General features: G+C 43.6%; 2 protein-coding genes across 3 annotated transcripts in view; one reads left to right on the forward strand and one right to left on the reverse strand.

The window, feature by feature from the left end:
• Positions 1–1,743: 1,743 nt before the first annotated feature.
• Positions 1,744–8,966, reverse strand: cbr1 (carbonyl reductase 1). The gene is made up of 2 exons (XM_043701254.2): positions 8,486–8,966; positions 1,744–2,382 (listed from the first exon to the last, which is right to left on the reverse strand). The coding sequence occupies exons 1-2, from the start codon at positions 8,874–8,876 to the stop codon at positions 1,946–1,948; spliced, it is 828 nt and encodes a 275-aa protein (XP_043557189.2). The 5' UTR covers positions 8,877–8,966; the 3' UTR covers positions 1,744–1,945.
• setd4 (SET domain containing 4) overlaps positions 7,823–18,570 on the forward strand; it is a 45,517-nt gene continuing 34,769 nt past the window's right edge. Inside the window, exons 1-2 of one of the 2 annotated variants that reach the window (XM_087992547.1) lie at positions 7,823–8,416; positions 12,789–12,857. The gene's annotated coding sequence lies outside the window, so the exon portion shown is untranslated. The remainder of the gene's footprint in view (positions 8,417–12,788; positions 12,858–18,570) is intronic. The other variant, XM_087992546.1, reaches the window with a different exon arrangement.

Genomic DNA, 18,570 nt, shown 5'->3' on the forward strand with positions numbered 1-18,570 from the left:
CTCTAACCCCTTCTGTCGTGACTGCAACAAGCACCAGGTGGATTGCATTTACTGTGAGTTCCTTGATTGGAGCTGCTAACCTGGGCCAGTCAGGGAGCCCTGGCTGACATATAAACAGGAGATTCAAAGGGCATCTTCCTTGAGCTGGCTAATCAGAGCTCATGTACTGTATATGTATATATGAAGGGTTACCTGGTTATGGGATACCGGCCTCTATGCTGATATTTCAGCGGTGACGAGAGAAAACAATATGGCCCTGAAGAAAATTCACTCACAGCAGTCATCTTTGAGTTGGGATAAACATTTCTGGCATCATACCTTTATTTGGGAAGCTTAACTCATTCAGCACTGCCATTGAAGGCTGGGCCCAGTATATGGGAAGAATGACATTAAGGCAGATGAAAAGCAAAGATTAATCCTTTCAAGTGCTTGCGGACCTAAAGCATGTTCAGTTATTAGGAGCCTAACTTTCCCTGAGGTACCAGATACAAAAACTTTTCAAGCCTTCAGATTTAGTTAAGGAATATTACAATGTCAAACCTTCTCTAATTCTGAGACTATCAGTTTTATTCAATTGTTTGAGAACCAGAGGTATCTGGAGCTTCTTCACTCTCCACTACACCACCTATGTTAGTGTCATCTGCAAATTTACTAACCATGCATCCTTTATTCATATCCAACTCACTTAACATAAATGACAAAAGGCAGTGGACCTTGCACTAATCCTTGTAGCACACGGTGGTCACAGACATCTAGTGTGAAAAACAACCCTCTACCACCATTGTTATGAAGATGTGGACGTACTGTATCTTTAAGAGAGTTATAAGCTGGTAGAGCTACCTGACAGCACCCAGTGTCAATAAGGTAACAATGTAACACTTGGTCGAAAGCTAAATTAGTTGGTTGCCTAGAAACAACAAAACAGATTCAAATTAGGTCAGCTTGAATTATACCCCAAAAAAAAACCAAACTCCAATCCAGTTTGAATTTAGTATATTGACAACCTTAAAAACACAATCTGACGCTTGGGGGTATAAGACTGGGTAAAGTTGATCAGTTCAGTTGAGGGGAGTACTGTCCAGCAACCAGCATGGAAAAAAAACCTTGCCTGAAAATTAGCTCTCTTAAAAGGTAACCTTATCGATCAGTAACCTGTGAAACAGAATCCCTAAGAAAGGAAAACACAGGAAGATCCAAATACAACTGAAAGCTGCCTGGTTCAGTACTCCCCTCAACTGAACTGATCAACTTTACCCAGTCTTATACCCCCAAGCGTCAGATTGTGTTTTTAAGGTTGTCAATATACTAAATTCAAACTGGATTGGAGTTTTGTTTTGTAAATCTTAATTGGGAGTTTTATCAGACGAGTATAGTGGAAGGGGAAGGTATATGAGAGGTTAGAGGACTGAGTTGTAAATAGTTGTTAATTAATTATTCACTTTTACTTTAAGAAATAAAAGTTGTCAATTTTTACAGATTACCGCACGGGATAAATCTTTTCTGGGTTGCTGGTTTTAAATTAAGCAGGAGGGTTTACCCGGTGTCGTAACAACCTCTCTGTTTCCGATGTCCAAGCCAATTTTATTGAGGACAAAAATGCAGAAGACAGGATTATCAATTTGAAAAGTCAACAAGAAATTATAATGTTTAGTAAACACACTTTTATCATTGTTGAATACCTAACTAATCAATGTTTTACAACACTAGCAGCAATGATTTTATTTTTAAAAACTGACACATTAGCACAAGGCAAAATTATTGATTTTAATGATAGTGGTTGAGGAAAAGATATTACACAAGTTAGTCATTGGAAACAAAGAAAGATTTGCTGAAGTAAATTATAACCTAGTGATTGTCAGTTTCTGTGTTAGCATAAAAAGGATAATTTTCTGTTTCTTCTACCCTCCACTGTCTTTGCCATCCTGTTCCCCGAAATCTAAAAGGTTTACCATTTCTGAACTGTTTTATTGCTTACAAACTCTCCATGTGGAGCTTCTGCCCCTGCTGGGAGCAGAGCTAAATAAACTGGGGTCACTGCCCCTTCTGCTGCTGTTCCGGGTGCATTAGGACCTGCCATGTCTGTTTTTACCCAACCTGGACAACAAGCATTCAACAGGATCCCATCTCCTGGTCTCTCTTTCGTCAGTTTTCGTGCATGGATCCTGGAAAGGACCGTAACACCGATCTTTGAAACTCCATAGGCTGAGGATGGCCACCCCTGTTCACTGTGGACCCCTTTTGTAGCATCGTCAACAAACTTCTTCATCAGCTCCACCAGTTCTTCCTCTGTGATGGTGGAACTGCGGAATTTCTTTTGGAGCTCTGGGCTGCATTTTTGCAAAGCCATGGAGCCGGCTACACTGGATACATTCACCACTCTCCCTGCAGATTTAAAACGGAAACCAAAATCAGGTTATGTACATGAGCACAAAAACCAAAAGTCATATCTCTCTCTCATCCCATTTAGATCTTATTTTCTCTTATCCTGAACAACTAACTCCCATTCCTAGCCATGATGGTACAGAACACCGAACGGAGAATTCACCACAAAGGTATACAGGAAAGCCACACACACAGACCAAGTCCTGAACTACGAAAGCAACCACCCCAACACACACAAAAGAAGTTGCATCAAGACACTGTTCAAAACGGCCACAACACACTGCAGTACACCAGAACTGCAGAAAGACGAATTAGAACAATGTATTCGCCAAAAACGGATACCCACGCAATTTCAATCATCAAATGCCTAAGGGAAAGACAACGGAATGAGGACATGCCGCAACCCAAAGGACTAGCCACACTACTATACACCAAGAGCATTTCCGAACTGACAGCCAGACTACTACGATCACTAGGACTCACAAACCAACAGCCACTCTCGGACATCAACTCACCAGAACAAAGGACCCGAGACCCAGCATGAGCAAAACCAATGTAGTGTACAAAATCCCATGCAAGGACTGCACAAAACACTACATAGGACAAACAGGAAGACAGCTAACGATCCGCATCCATGAACAACAACTAGCCACGAAACGACACAACCAGCTATCCTTAGTAGCCACACACGCAGATGACAAGCAACATGAGTTTGACTGGGACAAGCCAAACAGAGAACAGCCAGGGAATTCCTAGCGGCATTGCACTCATCCATGGATTCAAACAATAAGCACATCGATCTGGACCCAATATACCGACCACTGCAACGGACAGCTGGAAAGGACAACCGGAAGTGGCAGATTCAAACCACTACAAATGCCGGAGGAAAGATCACAGAAGCGCTTCACAGGAGGCTCCCAAGCACTGAGTATGTCACATAGACAGGGGACGAAACATCTGCAACACAAATTCCCAGCTCGGCGAACAAAACCACAACAACGAGCACCCAAGCTACAAGTCTTCTCACAAACTTTGATGAATCTGAGCTACACTCTTTCAAAGATCAATATAGATTTCAGAACTGTACTCCAGATGCGAAGCAACCAATGCTTAGCAAAGCTGTAGGAACATTTCCACCACTGTAATTTCTTCTGCTGTACTATCTAGGCCCTCAGTTCATCTATCACTTTGATTAATTTTGTAATAAGCTACCATATTTCAGTGACCCATTTTTATGAACTTCCAAATATCTTCTAGCCACCATTGTGCACGTGTTGAAAGTCAGAGCAGTTAGTTTGTGGGTTCCAGCTCACTCCTCTGCAGCTCCATCTTACACACATTCTCATGATTTAAGCACACTCGAAATCTGTAACATCCTGAGGGGTCTTGATGGGGTGGATACTGACAGCCTGTTCCCTCTTGCAACAGTATCTAGAATGAGGGGGCATCGTTTAAAAGTAAGGGGCCACCACTTAAGGCAGACGAGGAGAAACTCTTTTTCTAAGGGTTATGTATCATTAGAACTCTCTTCCTCAAAAGATGGTGGGAGTAGCATCCTTGAATATCTAAGGGGAGAATAAAGAGAGTTTGTCTTTAGAAGACTGCTTGATATTCAAACCCTTGCCAGCACAAGAAAACTCAGAAGTGGAGTGAACATGGAGGATAGTAACAGACTTAAGGGAGACATAAAGGAGAAGACACTAAATATATACAGCAAAGAGTTGTGGTTTATTTGTTTTGCAGCTTAGTAGACACGGTGCTATGTTTCCATTGATTGCTTTTAGTATTTGAGAGTATTGTTGAGAAGAGAATTATGAGCTGGGTCACCTATTTGAAAAGATTTTCAATTAAATCAAGAGTTTTCTTTGAAAATTGTATAATTGAAGAGCAAAAATGTCCAGCTCAGTCCGGGACCCAGACTCAACTTTAAACATAGCTAATTGGTAGAAAAAAGGATTGAGTGAAGCAAGGGGAACTACACATAAGCGGCCTGTTACCCTATCACAATTATGTACAACTGTCCACATCCCCAGGCTAATACAGCCTTACCTCTGAGCCAAGAGAGGTGGGTTCAGGTCCCACCTGCTCTAGAGGGGTGTCGTAACACCCCTGAACAGATTAGTTCATAAATGCCTACATTGTTATCGCTCTTCACCTGATCATCCGAGAAAAGGCTGTTGGCAAACCCTTCCAGAAAACCCATACTTGTGCGCCTGCACATTATACAGTCCAATTGCCTCCCTCCCTTTCCACTCCAATGTCTGGAAAGTATTGTCACCTCCAGGCTCCCTGTGCATCTTTCTCACAACACCAAGAATTCAAGAAATTTTATGCTACAGAAGGAAAATTCAGTGCAAATGTATGTATCTGCTTGACAGTACAGTTGGTGCCATTCAGACCTCCACTCCACAAACCTGCACAGTCTTCCACTTCAGATCACTGTCAACTCAGCAAAGGAGTTTATCATTCAACTCACAAATGGTTTTGAGACTGCACTACTTATCCAGAACTCCAATTTAATGTTCTGAGGACGTTAGTTCAAAACCAACCACAGCAGACAGTGAAATTTGAATTTTGTAAAAATCTGGAATACAAAGCTAGCTTAATGACAACCATGTACCCTATCATGAACACCCATCCGGGAAGGAAGGAAGTTTGCATTCCTTACCTGGTCTGGCCACCAAGTGACTCCTGACCCACAGCAACGTGGCTGACACTTACCTGCCTTGTCGGAAATTAGGGAGGGCAATAAATGTGAGTGAACAACCCACGAGTGAATAAAAATAGTGGTATTACCATGAGATGTGAGATACCAGTTTGATATTTTTGTTTAACAAACAAACAATTAGTTTACGTGAAATGTAAAGGGAAGGAACAAACTCCTTTAGCCAGAGTGGTGAATCTATGGACTACATTGCCACAGAAGACTGTGGAGGCCAGGTCATCGAGTACACATAAGGCAGAGATAGGTAGGTTCTTGATTATCAAGGGTTACAGGGCAAAAGTGAGAAAGTGTGGTTAAATGAGGAACAACACCTTATCTTCCGCCTGGGCAGCCTACAGGAATCAACATTGAGTTCTGCAATTTCAAATAACCTCCCTTCCCATCCCTGACTCCCTATCCAGCCTCTTCCCCTTCCGTCCATTCCTCAACTGCCAACGGGATTCATTATTTCCATTGACCAACCAGGTCGTACCCTCTGCCTGTGTCCACCTATTCCCATCTCATCACGCTGCGCTCCCCACCCCCATCCCCTTTATCTGCAGCTCCCCTTACACCCACCCCCAGTCCTGAAGAAAGGTTACACCCGAAACATTGATTTCTCCACCTCCTGATGCTGCCTGGCTTGCTGTGTTCTCCCAGCCTCCTGCTTGTCTACCTTGAGAAATATATCAGACATGATTGAATGGTGGAACAAATTCTTGGGCTGAATGGCCTAACTTCTATTCCTATGTCTTATGGTGTGGTTTTTGAAAAAGTTACAAAGAGGATTTAATGAGGACATGGACATGATTTATATGGACTTCAGTAAGGTGTTCGACAAGGTTCCCCATGGGAGACTGATTAGCAAGGTTAGGTCACATGGAATACAGGGAGAACTAGCCATTTGGATACAGAACTGACTCGAAGGTAGAAGACAGAGGGTATTGGAGGGTTGTTGTTCAGACTGGAGGCCTGTGACCAGTGGAGTGCCACAAGGATCGATGCTGGGACCACTACTTTTTGTCATTTATATAAATGAACTGTATATGAATATAGGAGGTAGAGTTCGTAAGTTTGCAGATAACACCAAAATTGGAGTGGTAGTGGACAGAGAAGGTGATCTCAGATTACACCGGGATCTTGATCAGATGGGCCAATGGGCTGAGGTGTGGCAGATGGAGTTTAATTTAGATAAATGCAAGGTGCTGCATTTTAGGAAAGCAAATCTTAGTAGGACTTATACATTTAATGGTAAGGTCCTAGGGAGTGTTGCTGAACAAAGAAACCTTGGAGTGCAGGTTCTTAGGTCCTTGAAAGTAGAGTCACAGGTAGAAAGGATAGTGAAGGCAGCGTTTGGTATGCTTTCCTTTATTGGTCAGAGCAGTGAGTACAGAAGTTGGGAGGTCACGTTGCAGCTGTACAGGATGTTGGTTAGGCTACTTTTGGAATATTGTGTGCAATTCTGGTCTCCTTCCTATTGGAAGGATGTTGTGAAACTTGAAAGGGTTCAGAAAAGATTAGCAGGTCAGGCAGCATCCAAGGAACAGGAGAATTGACGTTTCGGGCATAAGCCCTTCTTCAGGCATGAGGAAAGTCTGTCCAGCAGGCGAAGATAAAAAGGTAGGGAGGAGGGACCTGGGGGAGGAGCGTTGGAAATGCAATAGGTGGAAGGAGGTCAAGGTGAGGGTGATAGGCCGGAGTGAGGTGGGGGCGGAGAGGTCAGGAAGAAGATTGCAGGCCCCCACCCCACTCCGGCCTATCACCCTCACCTTGACCTCCTTCCACCTATCGCATTTCCAACACCGCTCCCCCAAGTCCCTCCTCCCTACTTTTTAATCTTAACCTGCTGGACACACTTTACTCATTCCTGAAGAAGGGCTTATGCCCGAAACGTCGATTCTCCTGTTCCTTGGATGCTGCCTGACCTGCTGCGCTTTTTCAGCAACACATTTTCAGCTTTGATCTCCAGCATCTGCAGTCCTCACTTTTTCCTTCAGGCACAGTGGCTAGCACTGCTGCCTCACAGCGCCGGAGACCCGGGTTCAATTCCCGCCTCAGGCGTCTGTGTGGAGTTTGCACGTTCTCCCCGTGTCTGCGTGGGTTTCCTCCGGGTGTTCCGGTTTCCTCCCACAGTCCAAAGATGTGCAGGTCAGATGAATTGGCTATGCTAAATTGCCCATAGTGTTAGGTAAGGGGTAAATGTAAGGGTATGGGTGGGTTACACTTCGGTGGGTCGGTATGGACTTGTTGGGCCGAAGGGCCTGTTTCCACGCTGTAATGTAATCTAATCTAACAAAAGATTAATAAGGATGTTGCTAGGGTTGGAGCATTTGAGTGATAGGGAGAAGCTGAAGAGGCTGGGGCTGTTTTCCCTGGAACATCAAAAGGCTGAGGGGTGACTTCATAGAGGTTTATAAAATAATGAGGTGTATGGATAGGATAAATAGATAAAGTCTTTTCCCTAGGGTGGAGGAGTCCAGAACTCGAGGCCATAGGTTTAGGGTAAGAGGGGAAAAATTAAAAGGGACCTAAGGGGCAACTTTTTCACGCAGAGGGTGGTGCATGTGTGGAATGAGCTGCCAGAGGAAGTGGTGGAGGCTGGTAAAATTACAACATTTAAAAAGGCATCTGGATGGGTGTATAAATAGGAAGGGTTTGGAGGGATATGGGCCAAGTGCTGGCAGGTGGGACTATATTAGGTCAGGATATTTGGATGGCATGGACGAGTTGGACTGTAGGGCTTGTTTCCGTGCTGTTACATCTCTGACTCTAAATAACAAATTTATTTTTAGGATTTCACGGTCTGCAAAGTTTGATGACAAATTCCACACTAGTGAAAAGGGCACAAAGAATCACCTGAGGAATCTCGTGGCTTTTCACAGCCAATCTCAGCTCTTGCGTCACATGGGCCAGCTCTGAGTGAGCTACCAATTCAGGCCACTACGCCTACATTTTTCCCTTGGTATCCAGTTCCTTGCAGAAAAAGGTTCAAATGGACCTCCCCTCCCAATGGGCCAATATATTTCAAATCAGAACAACCCCTCCAGTAAAGATATGCCACTCCTGCTTTTTGTTCTGACAAATTATTTCAAATCTGTGCACCTTCCTGCTCAGGAGGAAACAGCTTCTCCCTAAGCCTAGTTTTCGAAGTCCCTTAATTTGTTTTCAACAAAAGTTATGTTTAATAGTACTATAGCTATTAACTCTCATTGTTACCTTCACCGCACAATCTGACCTAAATCAGGAATCAAATTAAGCTGCTCCCATTGCTGTTTAACCCGATTGAATCAGAAGAACTGGGTGTGGGCCGAGCTGATCTGAAATGAAGTGGTTAGTTGACAATGAGAGATTGTTTTAAAGGTGAAGTCTGCATTTCCAGAGCGTGTTTGTACGCTGTACCTTGGGGTTTGACGATGGGGAGGAGCTCGGTGGACACGTCCCTGGTCCCGTAGAAATTGGTGGCCATAGTCACCTCGGCTTGGATTCCAAACGGAGTGGTATCTGCCATTTTAAAGGCGATGCCGGCGTTGTTGATCAGGACATCGACGCCTCCGTACCTCTGGGTCATGAAGGTCCGCAGCTTTCCGATGCTCTCCCGATCGGTGAGGTCCAACTGGTGGTAAAGCGGCTTCAGCTGCTCCTGCTGCAGTTTGTGTAGCGCCTGTTGCCCCCGCTCCACATCCCGGGAGGTCAGGTACACGTCCCCGTCAAACTGTCGGCACAGAGCCCTCACCACCTCCAGGCCGATCCCTTTGTTGGATCCGGTCACCACGGCCACCCGCTTGGACATGTTCACGGTGTGAGTCGGCGCTACCTTTCTGCAGCAGGGACTCACCGAGAATAACTCCGGGCCAGATTGTTACATTCAGCACCCAGTGCGCAGGCACCGCCTCTGGTTACAGTCCAGAGGAAATGCTACCAATGCACTCAGGGAAAACTTCAGTCCATAAAGTGTTCGAGTTTAATTACTTTAACGACTTCATTGGACCTTTCCAAATGTCGATATAATCAGTCAGTTATGCAATCTAGGAATGTTTGAACTAGATATTAATACTTTGCATAAAATCAATTTCATTGCAATTATTTTTGTGGAAACAAAAACCAGATTAGATGCAGCCAGTTTCAATTCATCAACCAGTTTAATCGGGCAATTCAGTTTCCAGCGACAGTAATGACAAACTGTCTCCTACAGGGATTAGGGATGGTCAACAGATCGTTGTAGTGCAGGGTATTGTCCCTCCCCATGGACTTGGAGACCCAGGGTCAAGTCCCAACTGCTCCTAACGTCTCTGAACAAAAAGAGGCTCAGTACTATGAGGGAGAGGCAGAGGAACAGCCCCCAATCTGGAAACACCAGACAACCCAACCTCCAGCCATCAGGAACAAGGGGTACCCACTGCACCACAGCTCTGGGCAACTGGGAGCAGTAACGCTCCAAGTAATGAGCATAGCAGGGCAACCCCTCTGTTGGACCCAGAGCTAGATCTTCCTGGCTTTGTCCCCTGGACCAGGGCAACACCCCCAGGAAGAAACGGGATGGCTACAGTGCAGAAAATGTCCAACAGTTAGCCCACAGGATGGGAATGCACAAACTCTCCCATTGATAAGATTGCAGGGCAATGGACATTGGATCTACACGTAATTTTATGAAGTCTCAAAATGAGTTTTAAAATTGTGAGTTTCAACGTGTGTAGGGTTAAATCTATTATGCGATGTGTTTCCATGTTGGCTTAGCTGGCCAATGTGAAAGCAGACCTCCAATTTCTGCAGAAGTCTGGGATACTGCACCTCAGCAGCTACAAGAGTCATATGGTCAAACATGTGGGCCCATTGGCCTTAGATTTGGTCAGAGGAAAGTGATTGCCATTCCTCCAGCCTGGGTATTCTTCTGTGAGGAGGCAGTTTCACCATCCCCAAGGTTAATGAGGTTGTGGGCGGGTGCTTCCTTATATAAGACATTACATATAGAAACACTCCTCTGAGACTAATTAACATGTACACCTCGGCAGTAAAGAGAGAGTGCTGGCTGACTTGCAGCAGCTCCCACTGCTGCTGGCGAAGTCCAGGCTGGTCATTCTGTTAGTTGGACCGCTCCTTATCACCTGTCCTTCATCGAGAAGTTTGTAAAGAAAAATACTTTTAACCACCAGTCGGTCAGGAAGTGGTCAGCACACAGCATCCTTGAGACCCTGTGGGGAAAAGGAGAGGGTGGCCCTGTTACGTGGTTCCCTGAGCAGACAGTCAAAGTCATTCAGCAAAATGCCTCATCACCAAAACTTTCTAACGTGCACCAGGATATCACTTGGGTAGTGGTGAGAAGGGGACTGCCTGTGAGATTCTTTGTGTATGCCTGGAATCTCTGCACCATTGCATGTTCCCCTCTAAGCGGCTTTGGAGAGTTGAGACTATCACACATCTCCTTCTGGAATGTGCCTTTGCAGAGGTAATCTGGAGAGAAGTGCAATGGTGTTGTTGAGCTTCGTCCCAAGCTGCTCCATGATGCGGTACTCTGTGCTCTACGGTCTGTTCCCTGGGACACACACCAAACCAAACATCGACTGTGCCTAGAGAACCATCAACTCAGAGTAAAATGCTCTTTGGTCTGGCCAAAACTTACTGGTCTGTGAGTTTTTTGAGAAGATATTTAGCTCAGATTGTAAGTTTGCTTGCTGAGCTGGTTCTCAGACATTTCGTCCCTATGCTAGGTAACATCATCGTTGAGCCTTCGGTGAAGTGCTGATGTTCTGTCCTGCTTTCTATTTATGTGTCTTGGTCTGTTAAAGTGGTTTTATCATTTCTGGTTCTGTTTCTGAGAAGTTGGTAAATGGTGTACAAATTGCTGTGTTTATTGATGGAGTTCCACTTTGAATGCCAGGCCTCTCGGAATTCCCATATGTGTCTCTGTGAGATGGATGGATGTGTTGTCCTTCTTTGTCTGTGTGTAAAGATACTAGTGATAGTGGGTCATGTCTTTTGGTGACTAGTTGGTGTTTGTATATCCTGGTGGCTAGTTTCCTGCCTGTTTGTCCGAAGTAGTCTTTGTTACAGTCCTTACAGGGTATTTTGTAAATGACATTCATTTTGCTGGTTGTTGGTACAGGGTCCTTTAGGTTCATCAGTAGCTGTTTCAGTGCGTTAGTTGGTTTGTGGGCTACCATGATGCCAAGGGTCAGAGTAGTCTGGTAGCCATCTCCCAGATGTCTTTCATGTATGGTAATGTGGCTAGAGTCTCTGTGTATGTTGTCTTGTTGTTTGGGTTTGTTGTTTAACAATAGGTGGACTGTGTTTATCAGGTACCTGTTGTTCTTGAATACACTGTATAGGTATTTTTCTTCTGCTGCTTGTGTTTCCTTGTGTTGCAGTGTGTCATGGCCTATTTAAATAATGTCCTGATGCTCTTCCATTTGTGGGTGTTGGGATGATTGCTCCTGTAGTTCAGTATCTGGTCTGTGTGTGTTGCTTTCCTGTAGAGGCTGGTCTGCAGTTCTCCATTGACTGATCGTTCCACTGTGACATCTATTGAAGGGGAGTCTGTTGTTGTTCTTTCTCTTTGGTGAAATTTATGCCAGTAAGGATGTTATTAATGAATTTGGAGGTTTCCTCTAATAATAAGGCTCCACTGGGTTATCGGAACACCGCCACCACTACTCACTGTGCCTCAAATATAAGTAAATATAATCTTGTATAAATAAGAAATGCCTTTGGTTTGTGTGTTGGATACAGTCAAACTCCAATGTTAGTAATTCCATATGTTACTGTATAGAACCGAACTGCTTTAGTGACTGTATGTACATAAAGATATTTTATGAATAAAGTTCATTTTTGAAATAAAAGAAATCTCTGAAGAGGTTAATTAGAAAGAATAGATTAAAAATGAAATATAGTGGTAGTGTCCACCACCACACCAGGATGATTAAACAATGTGAGTGACTGACAGATTCCACTGTTGATTAAATAAACTCTGTATTTTGTGACTATACTATTTGTAGAGAAAATTGAGAAGATGAAAAGCAGTGCAATTCTATATGAATTTTTGGATAATTTTATTATATTGAGACCCCACCATAGTGCTTCCTGCCACTGTACAAAATTGAGTACAGCGGAGGTCCATTTTTGGCTCCAACGTAATGTTGAAAAGTGATTTCAATAATTAATTTTTCATCATATGTTGGTTTGTTAATTAAGTATGAAGCAAATTGGTCACATTTATATCTGAGTGCACAACTATGGCTGCCTGAATGTTCATTGTTTGTATTTCTTGACATGTTGTTCAACTTCATTTATTTCTAAGGGCGGTGTCCTGACTGATTAGAGTTCAAGTGCTTGGTTTAAAATGTAATAAAACCCGGCTGTTAACTGCCAGTCAGCATTAATGAGTGCATTGTCATGGGAATGCGTAGAGCAACTCTCCTCACATGCTTTCCGAAATGTTAATTTTCCCCTTGAATTTGTATTCTTGCAGAATGTCTTGTTGACTGCAAGATGAAAAGTTTCAATAAAATATGTATTTTTTCAGCCATACACAGGTTTTGTACCACCAAATGGCTCATCGTAACCAAAATTTCTTTGGCCTGTTGTTGTCCAACTGGTTTTTCCTTGATTTGTTGTTGCGTAACAAAAGTGATTTTTTAAATTAATTTGACTCCTTCCTTTATTTGAAGACTGATGTCAAAACATTCGAGTTTTTTTTATTCATTCACAGGATGAAGGTGTTGCTGGGTAGGCCAGTATTTATTGCCTGTCCCTAATGTTGGAGAAATTTGCCGAACAGGTAAGAGATCACAAAACACAGTTTAGATTAGATTAGATTAGATTAGATACAGTGTGGAAACAGGCCCTTCGGCCCAACAAGTCCACACCGACCCGCCGAAGCGTAACCCACCCATTCCCGTACATTTACCCCTTTACCTAACACTATGGGCGATTTTAGCATGGCCAATTCACCCGACGTGCACATCTTTGGACTGTGGGAGGAAACCGGAGCACCCGGAGGAAACCCACGCAGACACGGGGAGAACGTGCAAACTCCACACAGTCAGTCGCCTGAGGTGGGAATTGAACCCGGATCTCTGGCGCTGTGAGGCAGCAGTGCTAACCACTGTGCCACCGTGCCGCCGAAATGAAATTGACAAACAGCTTATTGCAAGCAATATCGCTGGAAGAGAAAATAGACCGACTGACACAGAACTGACTGTCTGTACAGGTAGATCAGATTTCTCCTCCCAGAGCTGAGGATGAGACCAGTTTTATAGTAATGCTGCACAATGACACTGATTAAGAAATGAGAAACTACAATGTATCTGGAATCTAGTTACAAGGGTGCTAATTGGAAAACAAATATCGGATGAATGTCCTGTTCCTTCACACAATGCAACATCCTGATAGTATCGATGGTTCCATCCCTCTTCCCAGGTTGGTGTTAATGTCTCCTCTGAAGTGATAAGATGCTTCCATTGTCCTGTTCTCAAAGCATGTCCTTGCTAGTGCCTCTCTGTCAGACCTGCTGTTTGTGTGGCTTTGGTATTGCTGGGTTGTGAAACTGCCCTTAGGGATTTGAGATATCTGTTGTGCTCTGTCATGTCCATGGGAGCTTAAAGTGTATTCCCTTGCCTGCGTGCTGTCTGATTTGGCTGGTGAACTGTTCAGGAATTCTGGGTGTGTTGGTACAATTTGGCCAATTTTGCTTTTGTGGGCCTATTGTGGGTTAGCAAATCTTTTCCCACACTTAACTACCCAGAGTTAAAAGTCAACCACATTGCTGTAGGTCTGGAGTCACATGTAGGCCAGACCAGGTAACAATGTAAGTTTTATTCTTAAAGCACATCAAGTGATGGTCTTAATTTTTATTGAATTCAATACCCACCATTTGTCATGTTAGGATTCAAACCCGTGTCCCCAGATATTATTTGGGTCTCTGGATTAACAGTGCAGTAATAATACCCTTGTCATCTCCCCCATCCCCTCTTGATTGTGATGTATATTAGGCTTTCCACTCCCTGAAACCATTGTGATGCAAAGCTGTTTGTAGCATATCTTTTGTCATTGATCCTGTACCTCCTAGACGATATAGTTGCACAGCTGTCAACTGTAGACATGGCATCTTATTTAACAATGTAGGAAGACTTGCCCTGTATCAAGCTTAAAACGAGTGAGATATCTGTCGACACAAGTATCTTCTTCTCATAAGCTAGACCTTGATAATTTTTTTCTCCCATGAATACCTCTGGCTTTGTTGTCTGTTCAATCTCATTAACTTCTCTGTGCAATTAGCTAATTGTCTTCTTGCTATGCTGTGGCTGTGTGCTATTTCAACACATTGAGTGAGGAATACAAAGTTACAACTGCAAAGAAGGTGCACAGAAAGCAAGATCAAGGATCTCTGGAAGGTTGAGCAGAATGGCCACTTTCCATGCTGTAGGGATTCTAGAATTCTACCAGAGTTAAGAAAACTGGGATAGCGAGGTGGACACCACAGGAATTGGAATACGTTATTTTCCCTCCAACTCCTTTTAATTTAATACCCTCCCTCTTTCCCTATCCTACCATTTTGTCAGTGTTGTGCTACCTCAGTGCCCCTTAAGATATTTTCTAACCTAATCATTCAGAATGTTATAACACATCTCTGGAGCAGGTGAGACTTGAACCTAGGCCTCCTGGCTTAGAGTTAGGGACAGAACTACCGTAGCCCTTAAAGTTGTTCAAATTTTAAAGTGAGGCTTGATCTTGTGACCTACATGGCCCAAGAGGTAAGGTTACTACCCAGTGACCCAACCAGGCATCCAATGCTTGTTAACTGTTTAATTAATAACACAGAGTCAAAGAGATATACAGCATGGAAACAGACCCTTTGGTCCGATATCCCAACCTAACCTAGTCCCACCTGCCAGCACCCGGCCCATATCCCTCTAAACCCTTCCTATTCATATACCCATCCAGATGCCTTTTAAATTTTGCAATTGTACCAGCCTCTACCACTTCCTCTGGCAGCTCATTCAATACACGCACACACTCTCTGTGTGAAAATGTTGCCCCTTAGGTCCCTTTTATATCTTTTCCCTCTCACCGTAAACCTATGCCTTCTAGTTCTGGACCCTCTGACCCCAAGGAAAAGACTTTGTCTATTTATCCTATCCATACCCCTCATGATTTTGTAAACCTCTATAAGGTCACCCCTCAGCCTCCGACGCTCCAGGGAAAACAGCACCAGCCTGTTCAGTATCTCCCTATAGCTCAAATCCTCCAACCCTGGCAACATCCTTGTAAATCTTTTCTGAACCCCTTCAAGTTTCACAACATCCTTTCGATCGGAAGGAGACCAGAACTGCACACAATATTCCAACAGTGGCCTAACCAATGTCCTGTACAGCCGCAACATGACCTCCAACCTCTGTACTCAATACTCTGACCAATAAAGGAAAGCAAACCAAACGCCTTCTTCACTATCCTATCTACCTGTGACTCTACTTTCAAGGAGCTATGAACCTGCACTCCAAGGTCTCTTTGTTCAGCAACACTCCCTAGGACCTTACCATTAAGTGTATAAGTCCTGCTAAGATTTGCTTTCCCAAAATGCAGCACCTCGCACTTATCTGAATTAAACTCCATCTGCCACTCCTCAGCCCATTGGCCCATCTGGTCAAGATCCCATTGTAATCTGAGGTAGCCTTTTTTGTCCACTACCCCTCCAGTTTTGGTCATGTGTAAACTTACTAACTATACCTCCTATGTTCATATCCAAATCATTTATATAAATGACCAAAAGTGGTGGACCCAGCACCGATCCTTGTGGAACTCCACTGGTCACAGGCTCCAGTCTGAAAAACAACCCTCCATCACCACCCTTGTCTTCTACCTTTTGAGCCAGTTCTGTATCCAAATGGCTAGTTCTGAGTGGATTCCAGGCCAACCTTATTGAATAGTTGCCCATAGGGGTATCTGGACCAGGTTATTTGCTGTATCATGATGTTGCCATCTGGAATCTCCAGATGACAATGATCAATGTCTTCCAGTTCATTTGCAATCCATTAATTACCTTTTCAACCTCCTTTACTCTGAAGAGAACAACCCCAGCTTTTGCAAGTGGATATTAGGGTAGTTGAAAATTTATTTAAGAAAGAGGATTAATTGAAAGACATGTTTGGTTTGTCTTTGCTAACTGAAGCTCAGATTGCAGATCCAGAGTTAAGCAAGTTAAGCAGCAACATTGTAGAAGCTAGCTGCCTTCCAGGACAAAGCAGCCTGCTTAACCAGTCACATCCCCAAACAGTAACTCCCTCTACCACCAACACTCAGCAGCAGTGTGTGCCATTTACTAGATGAACTGCAGAAATTCACCACAGATGTTTAGGCAGCATCTTCCAAACCCACAACCACGAAGGGCTTATGCCCGAAACGTCGATTCTCCTGTTCCTTGGATGCTGCCTGACCTGCTGCGCTTTTCCAGCAACACATTTTCAGCTCTGATCTCCAGCATCTGCAGTCCTCACTTTCTCCACAACCACTACTGTCTAGGAGGCCAAGAGCTGCATGGGATATGGGAACCCCACCAGCTGCAAATTCCCCTCCAAGCCACAGACCGTTCTTAGATCAGCTGAGAGGTATCTCAGTGGCTAACTTGTCTTTTGAGTTTTATCATCCTGACTTGTAAATATATTGCTGTTCCTTCAGCATCACCAAGGCAACATCTTGGAACCGTCTCTCCCTAACGTGTGTGTGCATGCGTGCGTGCGTATGTATGTATGTATCTGGACAAGACACTCTGACCCGGCCAATGATGTCTCAATATCATGAATACATAAAGGTATGAAATGGCATACACAATAACTCTGGTGGCGTGAAGTGCTGTCCTATGAATATAAATGCCCCTTTTAAATTCCAAAAGCAAATTACAGGAGTTGAAATAAAGAAACCTCTGAGCTGATGCCACGTCATCCTTGTTGAATAGTTGCCCATTGGGGTATCTGGACCAGGTTATTTACTGTATCATGATTAATATATGAAGTTGCCAGCAGGAATCTCCAGATGATAGTTGTTTACAATGATCAATATCTTCCAGTTCATTTGCAATCCATTAATTATCTTTTCAACCTCCTTTACTCTGAAGAGAACAACCCACCTTTTGCAAGCTAACCCTGGAGCTTCGATCCTTCATTTGTAGAAACTTGCTGCTGTGCAACACATCAAGGAGTCCAACATCATTTCTAAAGTGGTGGTGATCAGAATTGGATGAAATACTCTGGTTAGACAATAACCAGAACTTTAGAAAAGTACAATATATTTTCTCTGTTTTAATTCTAATTTTTAGAGTGAAATCCCAGCGACTTTGTTATGGATCCTAATTATAAGAGCTATGTTGCTTTCAGAGCTGGATTTGCTAATGAGCCAAGGGTCATGATGGGCGGCACGGTGGTACAGTGGTTAGCACTGCTGCCTTGCAGCACCGAGAGACCCGGGTTCAATTCCCGTCTCAGGCGACTCTCTGTGTGGAGAGTCTTTGCATATTCTCCCTGTGTCTGCGTGGGTTTCCTCCGGGTACTCCAGTTTCCTCCCACAATCCAAAAATGTGCAGATTAGGTGAATTGGCCATGCTAAATTGCCAATAGTGTTAGGTGAAAGGGTAAAGGTAGGAGAATGGGTTTGGGTGGGTTACGCTTCGGCGGGTCGGTGTGGACTTGTTGGGCCGAAGGGCCTGTTTCCACACTGTAAGTAATCTGATCTAATCTATTGCCACCTGCGATCCAGCAGAAACAGTGGAGAAGTAGGTTACACATATTGTAATCTGTAATTGCAAGGTATAGACTGAGCTATTAAATATGCCTGTGTGAGGTTTTCAAGTAAACTTGAACCCATATTACTTAATATGAGTTATTTACCAATTACACAAAGAAAAATTACACAAAGAAAAATTACACTTTGCTAACCATTCTCTGAATATTTCCTTCCAAAGATCAATGCAACTGAAGCCCCAAGTACATCTCTTGAGTTCTATTTCCTTATATTGGTGCCATTTAATCATTACAAACATTTTGCCTTAATTGCCTGCCACCCATCTTTTCTGACAAAATATAGTATGCTTTACAGCTGAGTCATTTTATAATGGGGCCACTGTTGTCATGTAGGAAGTGCTGCAACCAATTTCACACAAAGTTTCACAGTGGTGTTCTTCAACAATCAGATAATCTGTTAAGGGTGGATTTGGTTGAGGGATATATATTATTCTGCAGAATACTGGACAAGAATCCCCAGCGATTCTTTGATGGAGTGCCATGAATTTAACATACACCACAAATGGTTTTATTTTTGTTAAAGGTTTATTTGGAAAGTTTGGCCGTTTCGTCATCAAAAACAGCCATGTACATTTCCTATAGGTGTTAAAATGAACTGAGGTTTCTTTGTGTTCACAGGGGCTGGAATCTTACTTTCAAATAGGTTTGAAGATTCAAAGTTTGTGCGAAGATTTGTGGCTCGGGTGCTCGTTGTTGTGG

Source organism: Chiloscyllium plagiosum, unplaced genomic scaffold, assembly GCF_037043375.1.
Source record: "Chiloscyllium plagiosum isolate Xiang-an unplaced genomic scaffold, Cpla_swu_hap1 HiC_scaffold_12, whole genome shotgun sequence".
In the NCBI taxonomy this organism is placed as follows: domain Eukaryota; kingdom Metazoa; phylum Chordata; class Chondrichthyes; order Orectolobiformes; family Hemiscylliidae; genus Chiloscyllium; species Chiloscyllium plagiosum.